Genomic DNA, 23,811 nt, shown 5'->3' with positions numbered 1-23,811 from the left:
CATAGACAAAATATAGAATAGACTTATCATTCCATATTTTTATCTTGCATTCTAATGGCACAGACAAGATATAAGATAGATCTAGCACTTAATGAAATTTTCTTAAATATTCTGACCGCACAAAAAATCAATCAAAATATATCATCATAATCATAAACGAGAAATATATAGAATATATATAATATATATTGCTTATCATAGGAATATAAAAGTCATTTGACTGCTTTGCTATTTTCATAATTCTCATATATATATATTTGTAGAATACTTTCGAAGGATTTTAGAGAAGATTTTAAAAAAGAGCCAAATAAATACAAAAATTAATATACTATAATATACTATAAAAAATATTGATTTATTTATTAATTGATAAACAATTTAAGTTCGTAATGAAGTACGAGCCAGAAGTAGAATGTGACGAATGGATAGGCAAAATAATTGAAATTAAGATTAAAGTTACTTCAATATATTATACTTTATTTAAAACATCAAATTTTATCAATCAATTTTATCAATGATTTTACAAATCATTTTCATGGTCAAAACATCGAATAATTGCAAATAATTGTAATGCCAAATAATCGAGGTTATATAAACAATGGATCAACTATAATAGTTACGAATAAGTATTATTCAAACATTTTAATAAGTAATTTTATTTGAAATTTTTAACTAATTATTTTTTCAACGAATTAATGTCCAATTCTGGTTTTCTATCTCATTTTGTATTTCTATGTATTATTAAATAAGATATATTATTTTTTTTCAAGATCACTAGTTTTTTTTAGAATATATGATAGTTTTATTTAGAATATATGATACAAAGTTTCATAAAATATCATGTCTATATTATACTTCATATTATTTTATAATAGATAGAAAACCAAGCATAGATTAGAAAAGCAAATAATAAAAAAAAAAAATAGATATAGAATACAAATTAAAAAATCTAAAATCAACTAAAAAATTATCATTTTTAAAGTGCCATAAATGAATTCAAATATAAATAAAAAAAGCAAATAAAAATTGGATAAGATTTAATTGTTAATACTATTTCTTTATCAAAAATATTTCTTTAAGAACAGGAATAGAATAAGAATTGAGAATTTTTCTATTCTTTTTCATTTGTTTTCCTTGTCTATAAGTTTTATTTAAATCAAAAAATAAATATTTATAATATTTATAAATGAATATGTAAATATAGTAATAAATAAATATAAATTAAAAAATAAAATTAATAAATAATATATAATATAATTATAACATTATTAAATACATTATCATTAAATATTAATTTAAAATAAATATTATAAAAATAAATGATAGGAAATTATCTTTTGTATTATAAAAATTTAATCAAAGTATTATAATTCTGATCTATTCGAGAAGCGAGCTGGTTAGCAAATGACGACTTTCTCGCAACTTACCTCGTATTTATATAAAATCATAATAATCGTTACGAGAAGGAAATGTATTCATTTATATTAAAATGAATTTTTCGAATATATGGATATTATATAAATATAACGATTCAATAATTTTTATATTTTTATTGTTAATAATGATTATAACCATTTATTGCAATTAAAAATTGATATATTAAATTATAAAAATATATTTACATTTATGTGATATTATTTTTCTATTTTTTATATTTTTTTATGAATTTATTTATTATTTATTATTTATTTTTTATTTATTATTATTATTTACTATTGTTTCATATACTTTATTTATTTATTTATTATTTTATCTATTTATTTATTGATTTATATATTTATATATTTATTTATCTATCTAATTATTAAATTTATCTATCTATCTCTTTATTAATTAATTTATTTTTTTTATAAAATTGTTTATTAATTCCTCTATTAAATATCTTATTGTTAAAGTGAGAAGAAGATAAGAATTGACTGCTTGCGCCATCTTTTAATACTGCAGATGAAACAAATACAAACAAGGAAAGAGAACGATTGAAGAAAGATAGAGATATATTAAAAATATTGAAATCAGCGCCATCTTCAGAGTGCCGCAAATGAAACTCGTAAAGAAAGGACAGAAAATAGTGGAAAAAGGATAGAAATAATAAGAATTAACAGCTAGTGCCATCTCTTCTATTGTAAGAGTACTTCTTTGGAATTATTGTTCCAGAAATTCTTAAAAGATGGCATTTATTGTCAATTCTTATTTGTTCTCTTGACGAAATACTTTTAGGAATTATCTGAAGATGGCGCTTAATGTCAATTCTTATTTATTCTCTACCTTATCTTACTTTTGACATGATACTTTTAGGAATTATCTAAAGATGGTGCTGACAGTCAATTCTCAACTATCTCTATCCTTCTCTTACTATCGCTCTCTTTGTCTATCTTTGAGTTTCATTTGCGGCACTCTGAAGATGGCGCTAATTTCAATATTTTTACTCTATCTCTGTCCTTTTTTATTATTCGTTCTCCTTGTTTATTCTTGCTCTGGGCGCGATTACAGACAAGATACAAAATACTAATTAAATATTCATTATTTTTCTTTTAAAATTGTAATATGTTTCAACTTTTATTGTAAAAAGTATAAATTTTTTATTTTCTATTTTACTTTTACATATTTTTATACAAAAATAAATATATTTTTATACAAATAATTTTTATAATTCAAAATTGAGAGTGTGTCTACAAGACACATTGTCCCATGATGTAAGTAAATACTTATATCTTATTATATTTTATTATTTAATTAATTTTTTAATTTATGTATATAAATGATTTTTAAATATTCGAAAAATCATATATTATAAATATTATTTTACAATATAAAAACGTTAAATTCAAAAATTTGGAAAAATTTTATTTTTAAAAATATAATCTAAAACATGTTAATTTTCATCACGGGACGAATTAGTCCACGAATTAATATTTAATTAATAATATTTACATCTATTGACATTGCATTGAAATTAATAAAATTCGCATCGCAAAATAAATTATAAGTGAAAAACATTATTGGATTCGGAACCGGACGAAAATTCTTCTTATCATAAATGAAAATTTAATTTCCGTCTAACAATATTTAATTTATAGATAAATTTCAAAAGATAATCCATCAAAATTCCTATCAATGATTCAAGATCGGACTACCATTTTTGGATCTGTCGTTTCTAATTTTTCATATACATACTACTCGAAAGACGAGTCCCGGTTTCATTTCAGAGTTGTCGAACCGGTTGCTCCAGGGTATGTCTTCAGCTTAGGACTGCCCATCATGGAAATTCCTATGATGTTGCATTCAGACGAATGTTCAAAAGGATCAAAAGCTTTAATATATGTGTCTTTATAGGCGGAGCCAAATGGTGAAATCGTAACTCGCGTATGTGGATTCAAAATATACGATCAAATTTAAAATATATCGATATAAATCAATAAGAACAATCTCTTCGTTCCGGCCTTTAGATCAATTCATAGACGTACCAGAAAGATATTAATTCATATCTATCTTACATCTTTCCTTTTCCTTTGATTGGAACATATTTTTTTTTTAAACATTTTTAAAAAATACTAGTTTAAATAAAATAAGCATAGAATCAATTCTTAAAGGGTGAAATTTTCGCAGCATTCGAACAGCCATCATGGTTACATTTCTAAAATCATTACAACATGTAAAAAGAAAAATTCTCTTATCTTCAAAATGGATTTAATATTTTTAAATTTAGAATTTATTACACATAGAATATTTTAACACATTCAATGCGGGTAAACGTACGCATCATATAAATTTCTTATGCTATAGCGGTTAATCGCAACATTTACTAAGAAATGTAAAAGATGCAAAAAAATATTAAAACGCATATCCGATCTTCTTTCTGTATATGCGATTTAATATCATTTTAATATATTTAACATCAGAAATTATCATCAGTTTGTATTCATCAAAAATCCATATTCACTATTCGACTTCATCCCTTTTGATTTTTAATGTCGAATGTATTTATAAATATTCATCAAACATTTAATAAACAGGATCTAACAGGAAACGTTACTTTGTAAATATCTATTTATGTATTTTTTTTTTTTCTTATCTTCCCTTTTTCTCCTTCGACACTTATTCATCGGTAGCGGTACAAATTCCGTTTGAAATGTACAATTGTAGTCAGAAGGCTAAAAAACAAGGGAAATCAAAGGGATGCTGGATGTATTCACGCAAAGGATTATCGGCGACTCGTTCGTTGCTTTGTCTCGAAAATAAAGTGCATTTAGCTGCTTCGTTTTCAGCTTAATACCTTTCAAGGTACACGAGTAAGGTAAGGTAAGATGGTTGAATGATGTCGGTCCCGGGTTATGGAATATGGCGCAGGTTTCCCCAACATAAAACATTTTTTCTTTGAAGCAGAGAGTTTAGACAAACCCGGTCGTAAAATTTTCGAAATTTACCTGCACAAGGCAGAATAAGAAAATGTCGAGGGACTGAAAGTACGGATACAGGCAACGGTTGCAAATCACCATGCAATAAAATTAATATTATTTAAATGCAGCTGAAACTGTCCTTGTACTTACTTCCATGGACATTCTTCAAATACATTCTACAAATGTACGAAACATGGCTCGCTAAGCCTGAACTAAGCTGTTTTAATCTTTTACCTTAACTACGTAGCTTTTACTAATTTTCATTGTCAAATATTTTTCTTTTTTTTTTCTTTTCTTTTCTTTTTTTTTTTCCTTTCTTTCCTTTTTTTCTCTTTTATTTTTTCCTACCTTGCTTTGTGATGCTGGTTTCCGCTTAGAAGAAATATTCATCGTGAAATTTCTCTAAATATGAAAACAGATTTGTAAAATGATTTATTACAAAGTTTTTCCTACTTTCTTTTTATATGTATATATATATATATTTTATCCGTCTCGATTTCGTATTTTGATCATAAATGACAATATGGTTCATATTCTTTTATATCATATTATTCAATCACGTTCATAAATTTTCTTAATATCTTAACTTTTATTTACCTACGACAAATTATAAAATTTTATGATTTATTATATTATAGACAATCTAGCATTTTAAACAATCTAGCAAATTTAAACTTTTATGATTAAATTATTTTATTTTCTAAGTAATTATTTTATTTCTAAGTAGTATAATCTAATTTTATTTTATTTTCTTTTCTAATCTATATTTATAGCGTATCATAATTATTATTTATAATCTAAAATAGATTGAACGTCAAAAGTTAATATTGATTCAGACATTAACTTGAACAGTATTATTTTTAAATAAAAATTTAATTTCTGCAAACTTTTGTAATTATGTCAATTGTTACTGTCAATTTATCGTTAATGTAATTGAATTTTATATAAAACATATTTCTATAATTTGGTACATGTTATATATCAATTTATGAAAATATTAACGCTTAAATATACGTTAAGAAATTCATGTTTTTTAAAAACATAAAAGTTTCTACTTTCAAATTTTGTTTTTATGAAAATATGATACTTTTTGTACAAAATCACAAATTTATATACAATGTTTCATAAATTATTCATATCGTGATAATATTTTCTCAATAAACGATAAATCAATTCAGAATAAATTCAAAATCCACGAAGCAAATTGATTATTTAAAACAAATTTATATTTTTCGCGATTGTTTAATATAAATTTGAACATTTTCATTGAATCATTGTTTACGTTGTTGTTTTTATTAGCTTAGCTTCGATTAGAAGTAAAAATAATTTTTCGTAAAGATACATGTATAATAACTAGCCTCGGCACATTTGTTTCATGAGCTCCATAAAGACGAAGGGCTTTTAGATACTAATTTTATGTAAAGTTACGAGACGTTGCAGTGCCCTGATGTGCTATCATGCTTCCCGCAGGTGCCATAATCAAGGGTTTGCGACTCATAGCTACTGTGCTCTGCAGTATAACTAAATGTTCTGCAAGGAATTTCGGCTAACTAACACATTCGAACATGCCAACAAATTTTTTTTATCTCGATATCGAAGAAAGATTCTGTCAACTTCTATTTCTACCATCCAACTTTATTTCCTTTTTTCTTTTATTCTATCATTTCATTGATATAAAATTTAAGAATATTCATCATTTCAGATAATATAAAACGTATAGTATAGTAGTATAAATGTTTTCATAAAGAAAATTAAAAACTTTATTTATTTTATTTTATTGTCAATGTTAAGACTATTATTAAATATCGTTTATCAAGTCTTTCATTCAGATATATTATATTAATTTACAATCTCTATAAATATATGTAAACTTCTCGAATTCGTTTGATTTGTTATTCGATCGCGATATCATTTGATTTATCGCATTATTCGATCACGACGATCTCTTCTTTTACTGACGAAAGACAATGAACAAGTACTACCATTAAGCAATAATGTAATCGTTATAAATCTTTTGTGATTTTCTTTTTTTTTTTTAAACAGATTTATCGTTTATTGAATGAAGTATTTTACAATGCCGCTTGATTTTCAACTATATCGGGGGATAATACAACGAACTCCGTATATAAACAAAGTGCATCGCGCAGGGAGTATTCGTGAGGATTCGCGAGCGCGTACGCGTGCATACCTCTTCATCAGTTACGTGTTTATGGCGTCATAAAAAAATAAAAATAGAAAACACTTTTACGGTGCCGATCATTAAAGTCGACTGGGCGAAGAAACGAAGATGTTCGTCAATTAATGTTCACGAGTTCATGTAACTCTATGATCGTCGTATGCGCCGGCGGAGTGATGCACGCAAGGAATGAAAGATGAATAAAACAAAGAAAAATAAGACGAGTAAAGGCTGATTTCTTCATCTTTCGACGCGATGAAGAAATTTATTTCTATAAAAGAATATTAAAAGAATATCGATAAAAAGAGTGGAAAAAAGCATTCTCTATCATATTTTGATCAAATTATAAAAGTATGAAATTATATAATGGTTACAATTTAGATTTATTTAGAAATTCTTGCATTATTTTTGCAAAGTAAGAGACATTACATTAAATTTACGATCTCTCTTATATAAAACAAGTTTTTTTTTCTATTTTTACATTATACTACTCATTAACATTATAATTTTAGTCTTTAACGAAACTGTCGAGTCATTGCAGTGCACACTTTTCGGCATGCAAATATTCACATGTATTCTCAATGATTACATTTAATCTGCGTAAAGAAATGGTTGACGCAAATGTCACCGTTTTGAAAACTCTTCTAAGCATGCGTAATACCGTGTAGAGATACGACTACGTGACGTATCAGTTTATCTTTTATCTCCTTCGCCTCGTACGCGTACGTGCGTGTTTCAATTGTTCTCTTTCTCCACGATTTTTCCATTAAATAATGGATATCTTTCGATTTTCAAGAGAAGAATTTCAAAGTTCCTAAAAACGAGAACATCGTTGTACAACTTGTATACATATAAATCAATTTTTATTGTTTGCGAACCTCGGGACGCCATTTTTATAGACGATGATAAATTTTTAATTTCTGGCAGTTTTAATCCTTTTCAGTTAGTTTCCGAAACATGCTGTTTAACCTCATAAAAAGATATGGACAGTTAGGTAAAAATATTTCTCTTGCACGTTACCGGTCATTTATGAGGGTGTTTATTGCTTGTTTGCAGTGCAAACATTTTGACTTTGAAATTACTCCTCATTAAATTCACGAAGAGTGGGTCAGTAAGTTTCTTTATTTCTAGGCATAGATAATGGTTAAAATTTGTTACGACGTTTAGTTAGATATACTTACTAACTAAATATTTACATATCTATTGTTGTATTGTATATTATTATTTCAAATTTTTATAAAAATAATACCTGTCTTTTTGTAAATTATAACGAATTGTTAATATTTATGTAATTTTTAATGTGTATTAAAAAAAAATATAAGAAAAAGGTATTTTATAAATATTTTCTAGAATATAAGTTTAATGATAATTGCATAAATAATTCTATAATATTGTGATAAAATTATAAAATATTAATATTAATATTACACATTAATAACAAATATTTATTATGATAATAATTATAATAATAAATGTGAAATTCTTAAGTAAAATTCTTAGTTTAAAATATATCTTCAAAAATTTTATTTTTAAAAAAATCGAGATTATGAATAAATATGAATACAGACAAAAAATTGTATAATCAACAATTTTTAAAATTCTTATTTTGTAAATAAAATAAAATTTTATATTTTATTATTTCTATTTTTAATTGTAGAATTGTTCATTAAAAATTAGTTAATTTTATTTATATTTAATCGAAAAATTTTCAAATTGCATTTTCTCGAAAATGAAGTATTTGACGAAAAAATTTTATTTTATTTTTTCATAAAAAATTATTCTATGTCTGTTTGTACATGTTATTCGTTCGTCGAAAATTAATATAAATTTATAGAAATTGATATAAATAATAAAAATTTATAAAAGAGATATATAAATAATTACTTTATGAATATTTATTATTGCACCTAAAAAACGGATAACACTAAGAGAAATTTTACTTATTGTTAGAAACGAACTAAGACTATTGTTTAGAGAAGGTCTTGCAGGTATTTATATTAGAAACAGCATTTCATTTAAGTTAAGTTTAAAAATTTTAAATATGAGAAGTTACAATATGTTATTATTGAATTTTAAGCTGGATGATGAATAATGCAGACAAAGGACAAATTGCCTCTGAAGTACCGTTTTCCATTTTGTATTTCGTTAATTGAAATAGTAACGTTTCAGAAATATTCAGACCCTTGTCTGAAACCAATATTTTCTGAAATATTGACATTGAAAAATTTTCTATTCTCTAAAATATATTTACTCAAATATACCTACAAAAGGTGCATACAATTTAACAACAATAATAAACTACTTTTAAAGACAAAAGAAAATGTGCACCTTTTGAATTTTCTAGAAACTTTTCTAAAAACCGAAACTTTCTTAAACTTTCTTTTCTTATCAACATCAATATAATTTTCAATGAAGGAAAAGTAAGAGAAAAAGTTGGTAAAGTTAATAAAAATTTTTATTCCATTTTTTGAAATTAAATTTGAAAATATAATTCGTATTCGTTTTATTATTTTCTTTTTTTTTTTTTTTTTTTTTTTTTATTTGATAATATCTTCTATTTGTCACAAATTTTTAGATACTAGATAAAAAGTGATAAAAATCACTTGTAACTTGGAAAGATAAGATTTTTTAGTGTATTTACTTGTCAGTAAATATTTTCGCATCTTCAAAATAATAAACTAACCGAATAATTACGGAATTTACTACAGCTACTATGAACTTGTGTACCGAACAGCAGGATTTAAGAAAAGGATCCTTACAAGAAGTATTGCGATGACATTTTGACAAACTATTCTAGTCACACTAATCATTGACATGATAAACATCTTTTGTCACTTTATTACGATCATTGTAGAAAAAAATTACGAAAATAAAGAAAAACCGTAAAAGGGAAAAATAAATCATTTGCAGCACACAGTTCATCATTTCATATTCTTCGAATTATTGAAATAAATCTCTTTATTTTATTAAAATAAAATAATCTAAAATCTCATTAAATAAATAATAAATAATAATAAATAAATATCTATTTAAATAATTATACTTTATCATCCATAAAAGAAACATATGAAAAATAAGAAATAAAATTTCAATAATTATACATAAAAAAATATTTATTTAAGTAACTATATTTCATCATAAAATTTCACCATTCATAAAAAATAAATATAAAAAAATAAAAAAATTTTAATAATCATATTTAAAACTATAAAGAAAACTATAAAAATTGATCAGAAAATTGTTGTTTCTTTATCTCGATTTTAATTTATTTCAAAAGAAATAACACTGCATCTAACTTTTTAACAATTAGTTAAAATTCAATTCTTTATAATTTTTTCTAAAAATTATTAATTTAAAAATTATAATTTAAAAAGAAAATTTATAAAACAAAATTATAAAGTATTGCAAATTTATTACTTGTACAACGAAGAAACGAGGACAAGAACGAAGTGGGGATCGAAAATGCCGGTCGGTAAACGGGAAAGATCACAAAGGCCAAAAAGAAGGAGAGAGACAAAAAGGAAAAGTACAGGAAAAAGGATAAGAGAGAACGAAAGAGAGGGAACGGGTATCCGGAGGCGGAGCATTTCCAACTGGTGGACGAAAGGAGCTTAGGGACCGCGTAAGCGCTAGCAGCAATGCGAGTCAATATTGTGACACACGTCGCAGTCGGTGGGCCTACGCTAGCTGCCATTACACCAAAAGATTATCTTTGCCTTCTAAACAGCTAATATAATCCATCTTACGTCTCATCGTCAACGAAGATGTGATTTCTTATTGATATTCATATCAATTTTTATTGACATTCACGAAACACATTATTTTTTATATGTGTATCTCGAATATAGACGCGAATAATTTATTCTTTTGATTTGATTCTAATCTTGATTGTAAAATAGATTATAGGATAGATGATTGATCTTGAATTGTTCGATAGATTTCTTTTTATAATTAAATTTTAGGAAATAAACAAAACAATCTGAACAATCTGACAATGTAAGTATATGTATTATTTTAAATCAGAAACTGAAAGTCAAATAGAAAAATGATAAGAATAAAAACATATATGTTATAGATTAATAACTGTTTTATTTGAAAATTAAAATTTCATGAAAAATGAAAATTTTTATTTAAGAAAACTATGACTGTGATACAATGATTAAGACCTTGAATATCAAGACAAGATCAATATCAAATACGCTTCTGAAGCATGAAACATTTCTTTAAAATATTTTTTTCGATAAAATTTAATTGAATAAAGAATAAATTATTCATACTATTAGAAACGTAAAAAAAAAATTTTTTTAAATTATAATCAGTTTATAAAATACTTACTTACTTATCTTTCTAAATCTTAGAAAATTTTAAAATCGATATTTTAATCATAAATGTATGTAAATAAATAAGTAACTTAGATATTTTTATTGAAACTGACTTATTTCTGGAAGTATATTCGATATAGATAGAAAAAAAATCAATTTTTAATCTATTATCACATTTAATTGAATTTAGATTAAAAAAAAAGTATATTTACATTTGTTTATATATTTTGACAGAAAGTTGATAATTTGAATTTAATTATAAGTCATAAAATGATATAAAATCATGTAATATACATATTTTTATTATTCTATTATTATTATTATTATTATTGATTTAGAAATAAAAGATAATTTTTTAAATGTATTTACAAAAGCATGCAAGAAAATTTTACTTAAGTTTTCAAATTTTATTATCAATCATTTTTTATCATTTTTTAAATTTTTAATAAAAAAAAATTTTTTAATAAAAAAAAAGTAATATAATATGATGCGATTAAATTAATTTTCAAAATATATTTAAATGGTACGTATCTACGCTTATAAATTTTAATAAATGAATTATATAGCTTAAATTAATTTAATAAAAATATGTATATTATGTACATGTATTCTTATACACGAATGAAACGTAAAGAACACGAGTTTCAAGTCACTGGAAACAAATATAGAATATACTGATAAGCAAGGGATATCTATATTATTGTTGAAAATAGTTTGAATATAGATTGTCCGTGCAATCGTTATGCGCAAATGTTTAATTCTCATTTAACAGTTATGTAAACGTAATAAACGATGATGATCGATCTTAATCATACTCATGGCAAATTCAAGTTTTTAGCTTTAAATCATTTTCACAGCAAGGTGATTTATGAACCGAGCTGTTGCAATTTATAATTGTTATACATTCTTAATTATGTATGATTTTGTTACGACCACGCAATAAAATATCATACTAATTTGTTGGCTTGGTGCAATGAACGCGATTCCCATCCATACATCAATATATATAAAACTCAAAAAATATACATCAATTATCTAAATATACTTATTTACATGTAATATTAAATAAAATAATATAACAATACAATATTATCGTTCATAATTATAATATTTACTGTAATAAAATAATTACTTATCATTTAAATTTTAAAATATTTCAATTCATAAAAGTCAAATAAAATTAAAATTTAGAATGCTGTAAATGTAATTTTTTCTATTACTTTTTGCATGGAATTGATTATATAAATTCCTTCTAAATTTTGTATTTTTCATTTTCAATAAAAATGAATAAAAATATTGTTAATTATGATTCCTTAAAAATAGTTATAACCACGATGTTATTTAATTTATATGATATTTGACTAGAACTAACTGTAATATAACTACACAATAACAAACTTTCATGGTAATAATTTTGTTGTATACATTTGTATGTACAATTAAAAAAAATAACTCGAAAATTAAAAACACTAATTCAAAAATTAAAAACATTAAATTATTTATATTAAAACTATTTATATTAAAAATATTAAAAAATTTCTCAATTAATAAGTAAGCATAATTGGGGAAAGCAAAGTGTAAAAAAATTATTAAAAATTATACATTACACTATCAAAACAATATCGTGAAAGTCAAATCTAACAATTTTAACTTTCTTGCATGCATCCAATTAAAAGAATTCTCCCACTAGAAGTAGAGGTCATGTAAACACACAAAGACGAAAGATATATTTTCATAACGTGGACAAATGCTGGTAAAGTGCGATAAGCGGGAAAAATATTGTCTATTTCGCATCTTTTACATGGGAATCGCGTTTTCGGAGGCGTGAGGACCGCCTTCTGCGCGTATTTTATCGAATAGCGGTATGTTTGGGCGTTGGGACGATGGTCGAACGGCCATTACGGTTGGAGAGTGGAGAGCCGAATGACGATTGGCGGAAAAGTGACCGCGTGGTGGGGATATAAGCACGCTGTAGGCGGACTTTGCTATTTAAGTAAAGTTGTCGGATCCTTCGATGGTCACAAATCAGGAAGCAGTCGTAACCAACATCTCAATAACATCGCGGGTGCTCAACGGTCATCTAACTGATGATCGTTACCTTTCGTTCTGTGCAGTGTACCCCAAGAATTCCGTGAGTGCATTAGTCCATTTCGGAGAACAGTCTTTTCGCTAAATATATACTCAAGTGTTAATATTTCTCAATTCTTCTCAGTGCTCCATGGAAATAGATTCAAAAAATTTTAACATTTTTAACACACACACAATTAAATTATTATGAAAAACTCGAATTAATAATATTTTTATATTGACGACAGCTTCATTGATAAGCTGGATATTTATTAATACAGCTTCATTGATAAGCTGGATATTTATTAATATAGCCTATTGATAGGCGTAAAAATATATATATATATTTATATAGTACAAGTGCATAATATCATCTCTTACCTCAATGGCGGACATCAGCGGGCTCGGTATGATGCCGTACTACACTCCATTCGCGATGTACCGGCAGCAACAACAGATTGTTGGCCAACAACCATTAGGGCAACAGATGCAACAAACTCAAGTGCAACAGACGCAACAGCACGCGAATAATTCATCTGTTGCCGACGGTAGCCAACAATATTGGTACGGGTACCATGGACATCCGCACGGAGTACACCACCAGGCTGCCGGACAGCAGTACTTAGATCCTGCGGAGGTTCTACCGAGCTGGTCACATCATGCTCACGCGTACACACACCTCCAATACCAACATCATCAGCCGGTATATCAACAGTCGCAAGTAAGCGGAGTGACAGATTGGACCGGCGATGAAGCAAACACGGGGGTTGGAGCTGGAGAAACAAGTCCACCAAACACCATCAGCGGAAGCGAAATGAGCAATTCCAGCAATCCAACTTCTCCACCGACTAATAATAGCAACAATAGTATTTCACCTAACAACAGAAACAATAGTAATAATATGGGACATAATAGTAGCGTGAGCAACACTAACACCAACGTGCAGCACAATAACAACAGCACAACAACACCGAGACCAGCTCAGGTTAGAAGTCCATACGAATGGATGAAGAAGACATCATATCAGAGTCAACCGAACCCAGGTAAATGAGAAAAAAATTTATTATTAATATATTTATTAAGTAAGAAAAATTATCGTAATCTTGTTATGATAGTTTTTTGAATTAAATTTTGATTAAATTTTCGTTAAAAATTCAAAACCATGAATTGCAATAAATAAATAATTTGATATCGATATAATGATGTAGTATCTAATAAGCGCGATAAGAATAGAAAATAAAATTTAAAAAGCAGATATCTTCATATTTACAAAATATATTAATTAATATTCTATAAAATCATTCTACTAGTTCAAGTTCTGGAAATTGAAGTTTAATTTTCCTTTCTTTTTTTTTTCTTTTATGTTTAAATAATTAATAACTAACAACAATAATAATAATAACTAATAATAATAATAGTTAATAACTAACAATAGTAATAATAATAGTTAATAACTAATAATAGTAATAATTAATAAAAATTATTATATTAATTAATAAAACTAATAATTGATAATATTGATAATATTGATCTGTAAGATATATCAAGATATTCGAAAAAGTAAATCAAATAGAGAAACGAAAAATATATAGCTATAAACGAAAAATATGTAAAAAATAGTGTTATTTTCATAATTTTCAATTTACTTATAGAATATAGTTAAATCATTCGATTCATATTCTATTCTATTTAAATTCTAAGTTATTTTGAATAAGTAAGTACAATTAAAAAATCCGAAATAATATTCTATGAAATTATTACCGATTAAATTTTAATCCACATATAATGAGATAATCGAAATGGAAATGAATACAGATACGAAATTATTTCTTTTTTCTATTTTCTTTTTCGAATAAAATTCGTGTAAAGATCTGGAATTGTTGAATTCGTCAGACTAATTGATATATAAGTACGTAAAAGAAAACGATGAAAAGAAAACGATACATAACAAAATTTTACAAAATCGTTCGTTAAAATCTTAATACTTGATACCTTTCCAATGTATCAAATTCGATATCAATCGTTTATTTATTAATCGTTTATTATTTATACAACATTTATACAACTCGTTAACGGTACAAGAAAACAATTATTCGATTTGAAAAATATATAAATAAATAAATTGATAAATTACATAATTTTAACGTAAATTTTAGCGTAATTATTTTGTTCACAATTCGTTCACGTAAAATAAAATTTGTTCTTTAAACGAAATTCTAATTATTACATTAAAACAAAATTAAACTAAAATTTCTTAATACCGATAAAATGTCCGCATTAATGGAATCGCGATCGTATCACAAGATCTTTTCATTTACGTACTTTGTATATAATTCTATTCTTTAAATATTATCATTCTTGTAAAATTGATGAATAGATCTACGAAAAAATGATTGAAATATTCTTGATAAATTCTATTTCAGCTATTATGTTGTATTTTATTAAAATATTTACTTGGTTTAAAATATATTTGAACAGGACGTTAGTTTTCTATGTCGACAAATACGATGTTTTTTTTTGTTTACAATAAAAAATTCGAAATATTATGTATATCTACTTACTGTTTGATGTACATACTGTAGAATATTTTTCGTTAATGTTTTGAAAATGTTTCGAATTTCTTCTTCAGCCGAATTTTTCTTTCTTAATTTTTCGTTAAGACATTTTATAATATAAAAAATAAAATTCAATATAATAATTAATAATGACATAATGATTAATTAAATTTTATAATTTTATATTATAAATTGATTAATTATACGAATATACGAATAAATGAAAGAAAAATTTAAATGAAATATCCATGGAGAACTTGGTGTACATCGTGCACGGTTACAAACACGTCTGCGGTCTAGATACGAAGAACAATGTAAACACGGTAACAGACGAGCAAACATCTAATTGCTCTCAAATATTTGTGAGATAATCTCCGTCCTCTCTTGCTGTCGCCCCGATTTTCAACCGGACCAACGAAACCGGGAATGCTACTCTTTCGTGTCATGGTGGTTTCAGGAATCATATAACGACAAAAGATTTCATTAAAAACTTATTTACCATTATTTACCATTACCACTTATTTACCATTTATTCAAGTGGAAACATTTTAATAATTGAATTTTATTGAATTGAATTTCAAAATTTCAAACTATATTGTATAAAAAAAATTTACCAAACAAGTAACGTATAAAAGTTTTATATAGATACATATATTCAATGATAAAGGTCAAGCTAATATAGTTTTAGAGAAATTTAAAATTATATTTAAAATTATAACTTTTTATATTGAAATTATTTCTTGATTTGTAATATTACAGATTTTAATTATTTAAATTTTTCTTAATTAATTTCTCGTATAGGTATAATCTATCGTTTGAGCTTCCTATTATAGTACTATATTTGCGGTAGAAAAGATTTATGGCTTAGAAAATTACGATGTAATTTCGAATTGAAGAAAATATAATGTTTATAGAAAATTAATAGATAAAGAATTAAATTATTATTAGAAATTTATAAAAGAAAATTTAGATACTACATCTTAGTAATTTTTATAGTTAAATGATTTAGTTAGAAGACATCGATTTGATTCGATATAATTGATAAATCCATTTTCGATATTCTATTGATTAGGATGCCAAAAATGTTTATGTCGCGATAAAAATATTTAATTACTTAGTGATATATATTTTCTATCATTGCAGCATGCAACATAACAATAAACAACAATGCAGATTCAACGGTTCATGAAGTCTGCATCATTGATACTATTGGTACGATAATATATCAGTTTGCTTAATAATATTTTATATTATTTTCACTTAAATAAATGTTTATATATATATGTATGCATATAGATATGTGTCATTCTCGAATATTTTATGATTTGCATGCTACAATTATAAATTACGTTCAAGCAATTATCAGTTAATCATTTTGTATTTTGAAGCTCGTTTTATATAATTTGAGCATGTTTTATATAATTTTATTCATCATTTCATAAAAATTATTTTATCAATAATATGAATATAATTGACGATAATATATCTTGCATTAGATACATATATCTGAATGTTTCTCTAAATATTTCAAATATTTTTCAAATTTCTTCAATTATTTTTCATGTATATATATTGTCAAATGTAATTGCATGATGTTAACGAGATAGAAATGATATTACGATTGAAATAATTTTTAATTTCTTAATTAATTTCGTATCGAATCATTAATTAATTTGAATTATTAGTATCAACAATAAGTTTCAAAAAAATTCCAAAAAAAAATCCTCAACAGTTATTCTAGTTTATTTTCAACGTTTCGTATCCACTGACTTTTTCTCGTATATAAACATAAAACTGTTAATTTTAAACCGTCGTATTCAAATTGTCTACGGAAATATAAACACAAAAGGTCCTTATTTTCAACTGACAACAATTCAAATACAGACAATACAGTTAGTAGTAGCATGTATACGGAATAATCGCGAAGACGTCAGAACGACGAGCATCAAAGCTCTATCCTGTTTTCTTCTTGCTGCTCAATTTCATCCTGTTCTTTTCTTTTTTCTACGGTTTCACAACCGTGCGACCCTTCAATACCTTCTAGCGGCTATTATCTGCATTTTATGGTTATATTGCAGGCAGCCGTTGCCTCGTATAAAGACGACTCTCGCATTCAGAATACGTATTACAATTTCGTGGCGGGTATTCGCATATTCCTGTCGATGTGCGATTTTTCCTCGTAATTATTAGTCCTTCGAAACGACCGCGTTTGCTCGATTCTTCGATAGAAATAGGTATATTCGCGATTTCTCCGGACTTTATTACTGAAGCCATTTTAGTTGCATCGTGAGAAGATTGGTGAACGATCGGATAATAATATTTTTAACAGTAATAATCTTTACAGAAGGATGAAAAGAAATTTGATTTAGTTATCACTTTAAAAGATAATAAGATAATAGTTACGATGTACAAAATTATATGATCATTTTATTAGAAATATAAAATATTTAAGTAGCTCTAATTTTTTAACAATTTTACATCTGCTCTCCTTCTAAAACAGATCATATAAATCTTAAAAATTTAATATCATATAATAAACATATTTGAAAAATCATTAACTCAAATAATCATTATTCAATCTTACTTAATCATTACTTAATCATTTGCTCAAAAATTTTATTAGATTAGTTTGAATTGCATTAAGACTAATTTTATCGCGCGAAATAAGAAATTATCAAATTTATTCAACATCAATATATAATTATATCGTAAAATATTTTCGAACGATTTGTTTTGCTAACAGTAAAGATTAATTGGTCACCAGTTGAAGTCGACGAGAGATTTGTCATTTGGCATTCATCTTAATCTTAAATCCTTTTAAGAGAAAAACATTGTAAACGAATAATTCGCTTCTTCTCTTACCTGATCCTTTAGCTCGGTTATTTAGCTCGGTTTTGGCCACAACTTAAGAACCTTTACTGTTAACTTCTTTGCACGGTAATATCATAATAAGGGATGAGGGTCAAAGTAGGGATTTTTCTTGACACTTAAAGTGTCCAGAGGCTCAATAATATTTTAATCTTCTTATTTCTGGTTCGAAAATATGAATTGTTTCCGGATTTGCTGTCAATATTTATTACTCATCTTTACACTTCACTTTGTAATTTGCATCTTCGTACTTTTAAACGTTGTAATGTTGGGACGATCTTGTATCGCATACTACGAAATATAACTGCGAACCACTCGAGATTGCAATTCAATTAAATTCATGGGATCAGTCGAATCAGATTTTTGTAAACGTTAGCGTCTATGGTATCGCTGTGACACGCGTGAGGACTGCTATCGAAGATAAATATCTCATACTTCGTTTAATTACAGATAACGATTTCTACGATTCAGAAAACTGTGTGTATTGCGTTTTACTCTTTGATTTTGATCTTCAAAATGGGCGAAAAACAGAAACATGTCAAGGAATTTTAATTGTGTAACTATTATTTTCATTGCATCATGATTTCACTCGATCATTAAACTTAGATTTAGATATAAAAATTTAATCTTTCGTGCAAATGATCTAAAGTCATCTTTATTTTTCCAATTACTTTTCCTTAACTTGTACTGTCCAACCGATGGAAGAAGATATTACCTGCAAAAGAAAATATGAAATGTTAAAGAAGAGTAAAATATAATATTTTGTTGAAAAATTAATTGCTAATAATTGTTGTTGCTTAATAAAGCAGTTAAAATTTATCATTCGATTATTTTTTCAATAGATACTGCTTTCCTTCGTAGTAGAATAGTGTGTTAACTAAATTAAGAAAAAAAAAAAAAAAATCTCGTACGTAACAAGTTTAATCAAGGAAGCAGTGTCCGACTACCGATATTTGATATGCAATATACAAATGTTGCACGGTACAATAGAGGTAATGCCACTGACGAATGGTACCCGAGCGGATCCAGAAGCATCGGTTAAAGCGGAGGAGTATGGGGATCGCGGTTAAGAGGGTGACAGAGAGTAGTCGAGAATATCGGTGGAGAGTGGCAGGAAAAACGGGGCACGCGCTTTCACCATTTCGCCATGCGAAATGGAAGAGCAAATGCTATAATGGGGTGGCAACGAGCCCCAAGAGTCCTGTTTCTTTGCTCCCTCACTCCCTTCTCCTCTGTCTCACTTTTCTACGGTATCGTACGCAAAATATTCATCCCTCTTATTCTATCAAAATATTCGAAGAACGGAATTGTGGTACGGATTAATTAAAGTTCAAGGACCGTGTTGTCTAATAATGATTTTATAGAAATAGTCTAGTAAATTCATCAAATATAAAAGTTCATTCAACATAATATAATACATTGTGTTTTTGATATTTTTTTTCGAGATATTTGAAATTGCTGCACAGATAAAAAAAAATCGACATATCTTTTCCACCGATTCAATATATTATGGAAGATTTTCCTTGTAAAAATTAGGGTTGATCTCGCGTGGATTCTTTTGGATTCTTTTACGAGTATGTTGACTTTTAACGATGGAATACATTTGATGCTCAAGACAGGCGTTTCGAAAGAAGTTTCTTTGTAATCTCTGAACAAATATCGTACGATATATTTCTATGTAATGCTCAAATTCTTCCATTTGTAGTACATACACACTGTGCTGACGATTTACATTCATGGATGTTACGTTGTTTTTTCTTATCGAACGAATTAGAAGAGTTCTTATTAATATACGAGTTACATAATTTTCGTGAATTAATAACTGTTCGAGAAATAATTAAATAATGATAAATATCATTTAAAATGTAAAATTTAAAGAAAATATTTTTCTCTTACATGTATATATATTATCTTGACTGACCTGGTGCAACAATTACGCTATTCAGAGTACTAGTAGATCGAGTGTTGACAAGGAACCAGAGCCGGATAATCGTAGGTGCGAGTTTCGATATCAGAAAGATGAAAAAGACCGACGGTAATCCTTGCCGACTCACACAACTACGCGTTTCTTATATCGAAAAACCGACTATTCTCCCCTTCAAACAACATTCTCCGTTGGGATTCCGATAGACTTTTTCGGATATATAAAAGTTCAAGTGGTACAACTTGAACAGTTGAAAAATCGGAGTGCCACGAAAAGAAATCGGTTTATGATTCGATACAGATTAATTCCTACGTTCTGCAGATCTTCTCGTTTACTACCTTCTTTATTTTCCAATATTATCTTTTATTCATTTATTTAGTTTCATATTTTTCTTATAATATTTAATTGACCAAGACGTTACGTTTTATTGAATGAAATTTTACTTGTAGTATATACAAGTACTTACTCACATTGTGCGTAGGAAAATTTGTCGTAATTAAGATGTAATATTGCATAGAATTTGGAATTTTTTTTTTTTTGTTTCTGATGACAATCTTCCAAGATAAAACGTCTGTCGATAAGATTTAATGATGTTTTATATTTGTTTATATGCATCGCTTTTCAGCAACGATCTTGTTTAATATGGCAAATATTTGTGATTTTGAATAATATTGAAAATGAAATGATATTCGAATATATTATGAATGAATTCTCGATGATACTACTTCGAAGAATGATATATATTTCTTATGTTTAAATTTTAAGTTTACTGTTGAAAAAGCAAAATATTCATAAAACTCGTAATTATATTCGCAATTTTGCAAAATGTTTCATTAAATTTTATCTATATTCGATATGAATAGACATAATTTATTTTATTTGCAATAATTTATTTCGTTTAACATAATCACCAGCGCGAAGAATTGAAAATGTTCAATGATTCAATGTTCTATAATTATAATCTGGATAGGATTCGAAATTCGACGTATTATAATATATTTGAACAGACACGATAAATATCTTCTGAATCTCGTTCGCTTGCAATTGTCAAATATCTGTTAAATACCTACTTTAATACAGCTTAATGATAAAACAGAAATAAAAAAAGAAAAACTCGAAACACAAAGTTGTCATATTCATCAAGGACGCCTTTTTAAATGAAATCGATTTCTCTTTGGCACAAATTCTCTGTAATCTCTGTAATGATTTTGTGCCAGCCATGCTGAATTCAACTTATATACCATCGAAAAAGTCTAAGGTCGAAGCTTATTCGTGATGTCTCGAAGGCCTCGAGCACTGTTATCGAGGAGTGGTGGATTAACGTGCACGCCTTTGATCTTGCCGGCCTGGTCTTATCTAATCGTTTTCCTTTCTCCCGTTCCGTCCCATTCCCAACCATGGCCTCTTTCTCTTATTCTCTTTCACTGCGTTCAATCCTTTTCTCATTTTGTATTTCATACTGTTATTACAATCATTTCGAATGCCATGTTGAATTCACACTATCATCGACACCAACTTGTCGGCACCTTTTTTGCTATTTTCTCCATACGAAGTTCGTAATCCGCGAAAAAATATTTCATGCTATTTTCTTCACCTTTCTCCCCGTGATAACTTTTACTCGAGAAAAGTTTCTTTTTCTTTTGTTTCTACAACCAATTTTCGATTAATATAGATATAAGTTATTAATATTAGGATAATCATATTTTAGTTTCTTTAATTTAATAATATTTCAATAGATATTATAGACATTTATTTACATAATGATTAGTATCTATTTATTTTTTTGTCATGATTTATCGTTCGTATGGATTTATACACGTTGTTGCATGTATTGAACATTTTTTAAATCTCGTTTTACTTACTTTATTAATTCCTCTTTGTTCGAGATGTGTCTACGAGTACGATCGTCAAAAGCGTTATCTCTGTTAAACACGTTATTGACAAGAGAATTAAGGAAGCAGATATTAAATGTGTAATAACGTCAGTTGTTATCTTCATTTTCTATTTTCTTTTATTTTTTTTTTTGCAGGAAAAACCAGAACAAAAGATAAATATAGAGTAGTCTACACAGATCATCAGAGACTGGAGCTTGAGAAGGAATTTCATTATAGTCGTTATATCACAATCCGTCGTAAAGCCGAGCTTGCACTCAGTCTTTCACTCTCTGAACGACAAGTAAGTATATCGAAAACATGTTTATTAATATTAATCTACAAAACATATGCCTATTAATACGAAATATAAGTCGCATAATAAATAAAAAGAAAGATTTTAAGCAATATACATGAAAAAAATCAAAGTAATTGATAATTCATTTTCGATATTTATAATTCGATAAATTAATCGTGAAAATTTTATTATTATTCTTAAAATATCTAATATTCTTCTTTATTATAATATTTTTTTCTACATTCATTTGATTCCATTGTTTTCAATTTTTAGGAACGATGTCTATCAAAGTAATTAATAAATCATTTTATTCATCAAATTATTTCTTCTTTCACTTAAAGCATCTAAAATTTATTAAAATCTTCTTAAAAAAATTCTTCTCGTGCAAAATTCATTTGATTCACGATTGTAATATTATAATAATAAATCCTGTAATAAATCTAAAATTTTATACATCATGCTTTTCATATTCCATTATTTTTGATTATTTTTATTTATAAAGAGAATGTTTTGTTGATCATGTTATAGGTAAAAATCTGGTTTCAAAATCGTCGGGCAAAAGAACGCAAACAGATGAAGAAACGGGAAGAGATGGAGAGAGAAAGAGAGTTAAAGGCAGCAGAAAGTGTTACAAGCGCGAGCGGAGCAATGGCGAGTCTCTCACTTGGAGGAATGCTAGGTGGATTAATGCACAACGGTAGCTCATCTCTGGGTCACAGTTCACAGATGTTTAGTTTGAATCACGCACCCCCTACGCTGCAAGCCACACAGACCCAATCTATGCCAAACAATCTACAATGACCTGAACATTCAATAACTTGGTCCAATCATGACTGACCATAAGCATTTTTTTCCGTCATAATATGCAATACAAAAAGAATGATATTGATAGGAATAAGAAAAAGAAAAGTAGAAGTAGATATATATTGTGATATATGATCTCACGATAATTTGAGGACTCGTGAAAATAGCTTCCTATAATTACTCCTACTAATTATATCTTTTTCTTAGTTTACAATTAAATAATTTATTACTTAATTATATCATCGATAATTTAAGTTTAAATAAAATTAATTCAATTCTCCATTAAACTTGAATGTGTTATATAAAAAGACATTCGTAGCTATATCTTAAAGATATAAACATCGAAATGTATATATGTAATTATTTCTAAAATAATATAATGTATATTATGATAATTATTTTAAAGGATCCGATTATAAAATTATTCTTTATAAATTATAAAAATATAATTATATTTTTGTAATTTACGATGGGTAATTTTATTGTATTATCTGGTTGCAATACTATCAATTTTTACGTCTATCTATTT

The 23,811-nt window shown here is 26.6% G+C and overlaps 1 protein-coding gene and 2 long non-coding RNA genes across 3 annotated transcripts; 1 reads left to right on the top strand and 2 right to left on the bottom strand.

Moving 5' to 3' along the window:
- Window positions 1-12,640: 12,640 nt before the first annotated feature.
- Window positions 12,641-16,051, bottom strand: LOC102656426. The gene is made up of 3 exons (XR_001702282.2): window positions 15,524-16,051; window positions 13,344-13,837; window positions 12,641-13,064 (listed from the first exon to the last, which is right to left on the bottom strand). It is a non-coding gene; the product is annotated as an uncharacterized LOC102656426 (long non-coding RNA).
- Window positions 13,348-23,279, top strand: cad (homeotic protein caudal). Its single transcript, NM_001252430.1, is given in 3 exon segments — window positions 13,348-14,005; window positions 22,339-22,484; window positions 23,007-23,279. Coding segments are annotated over 3 exon segments (1,077 nt in total).
- LOC102656453 lies at window positions 17,114-22,332 on the bottom strand. Its single transcript, XR_003305775.1, has 3 exons — window positions 22,172-22,332; window positions 20,307-21,955; window positions 17,114-19,100 (listed from the first exon to the last, which is right to left on the bottom strand). It is a non-coding gene; the product is annotated as an uncharacterized LOC102656453 (long non-coding RNA).
- Window positions 23,280-23,811: the final 532 nt, after the last annotated feature.

The sequence above is a fragment of the Apis mellifera genome, linkage group LG1 (assembly GCF_003254395.2).
Source record: "Apis mellifera strain DH4 linkage group LG1, Amel_HAv3.1, whole genome shotgun sequence".
Classification (NCBI taxonomy): Eukaryota; Metazoa; Arthropoda; class Insecta; order Hymenoptera; family Apidae; genus Apis; species Apis mellifera.
This window is presented reverse-complemented; position numbering and strand designations above follow the sequence as displayed.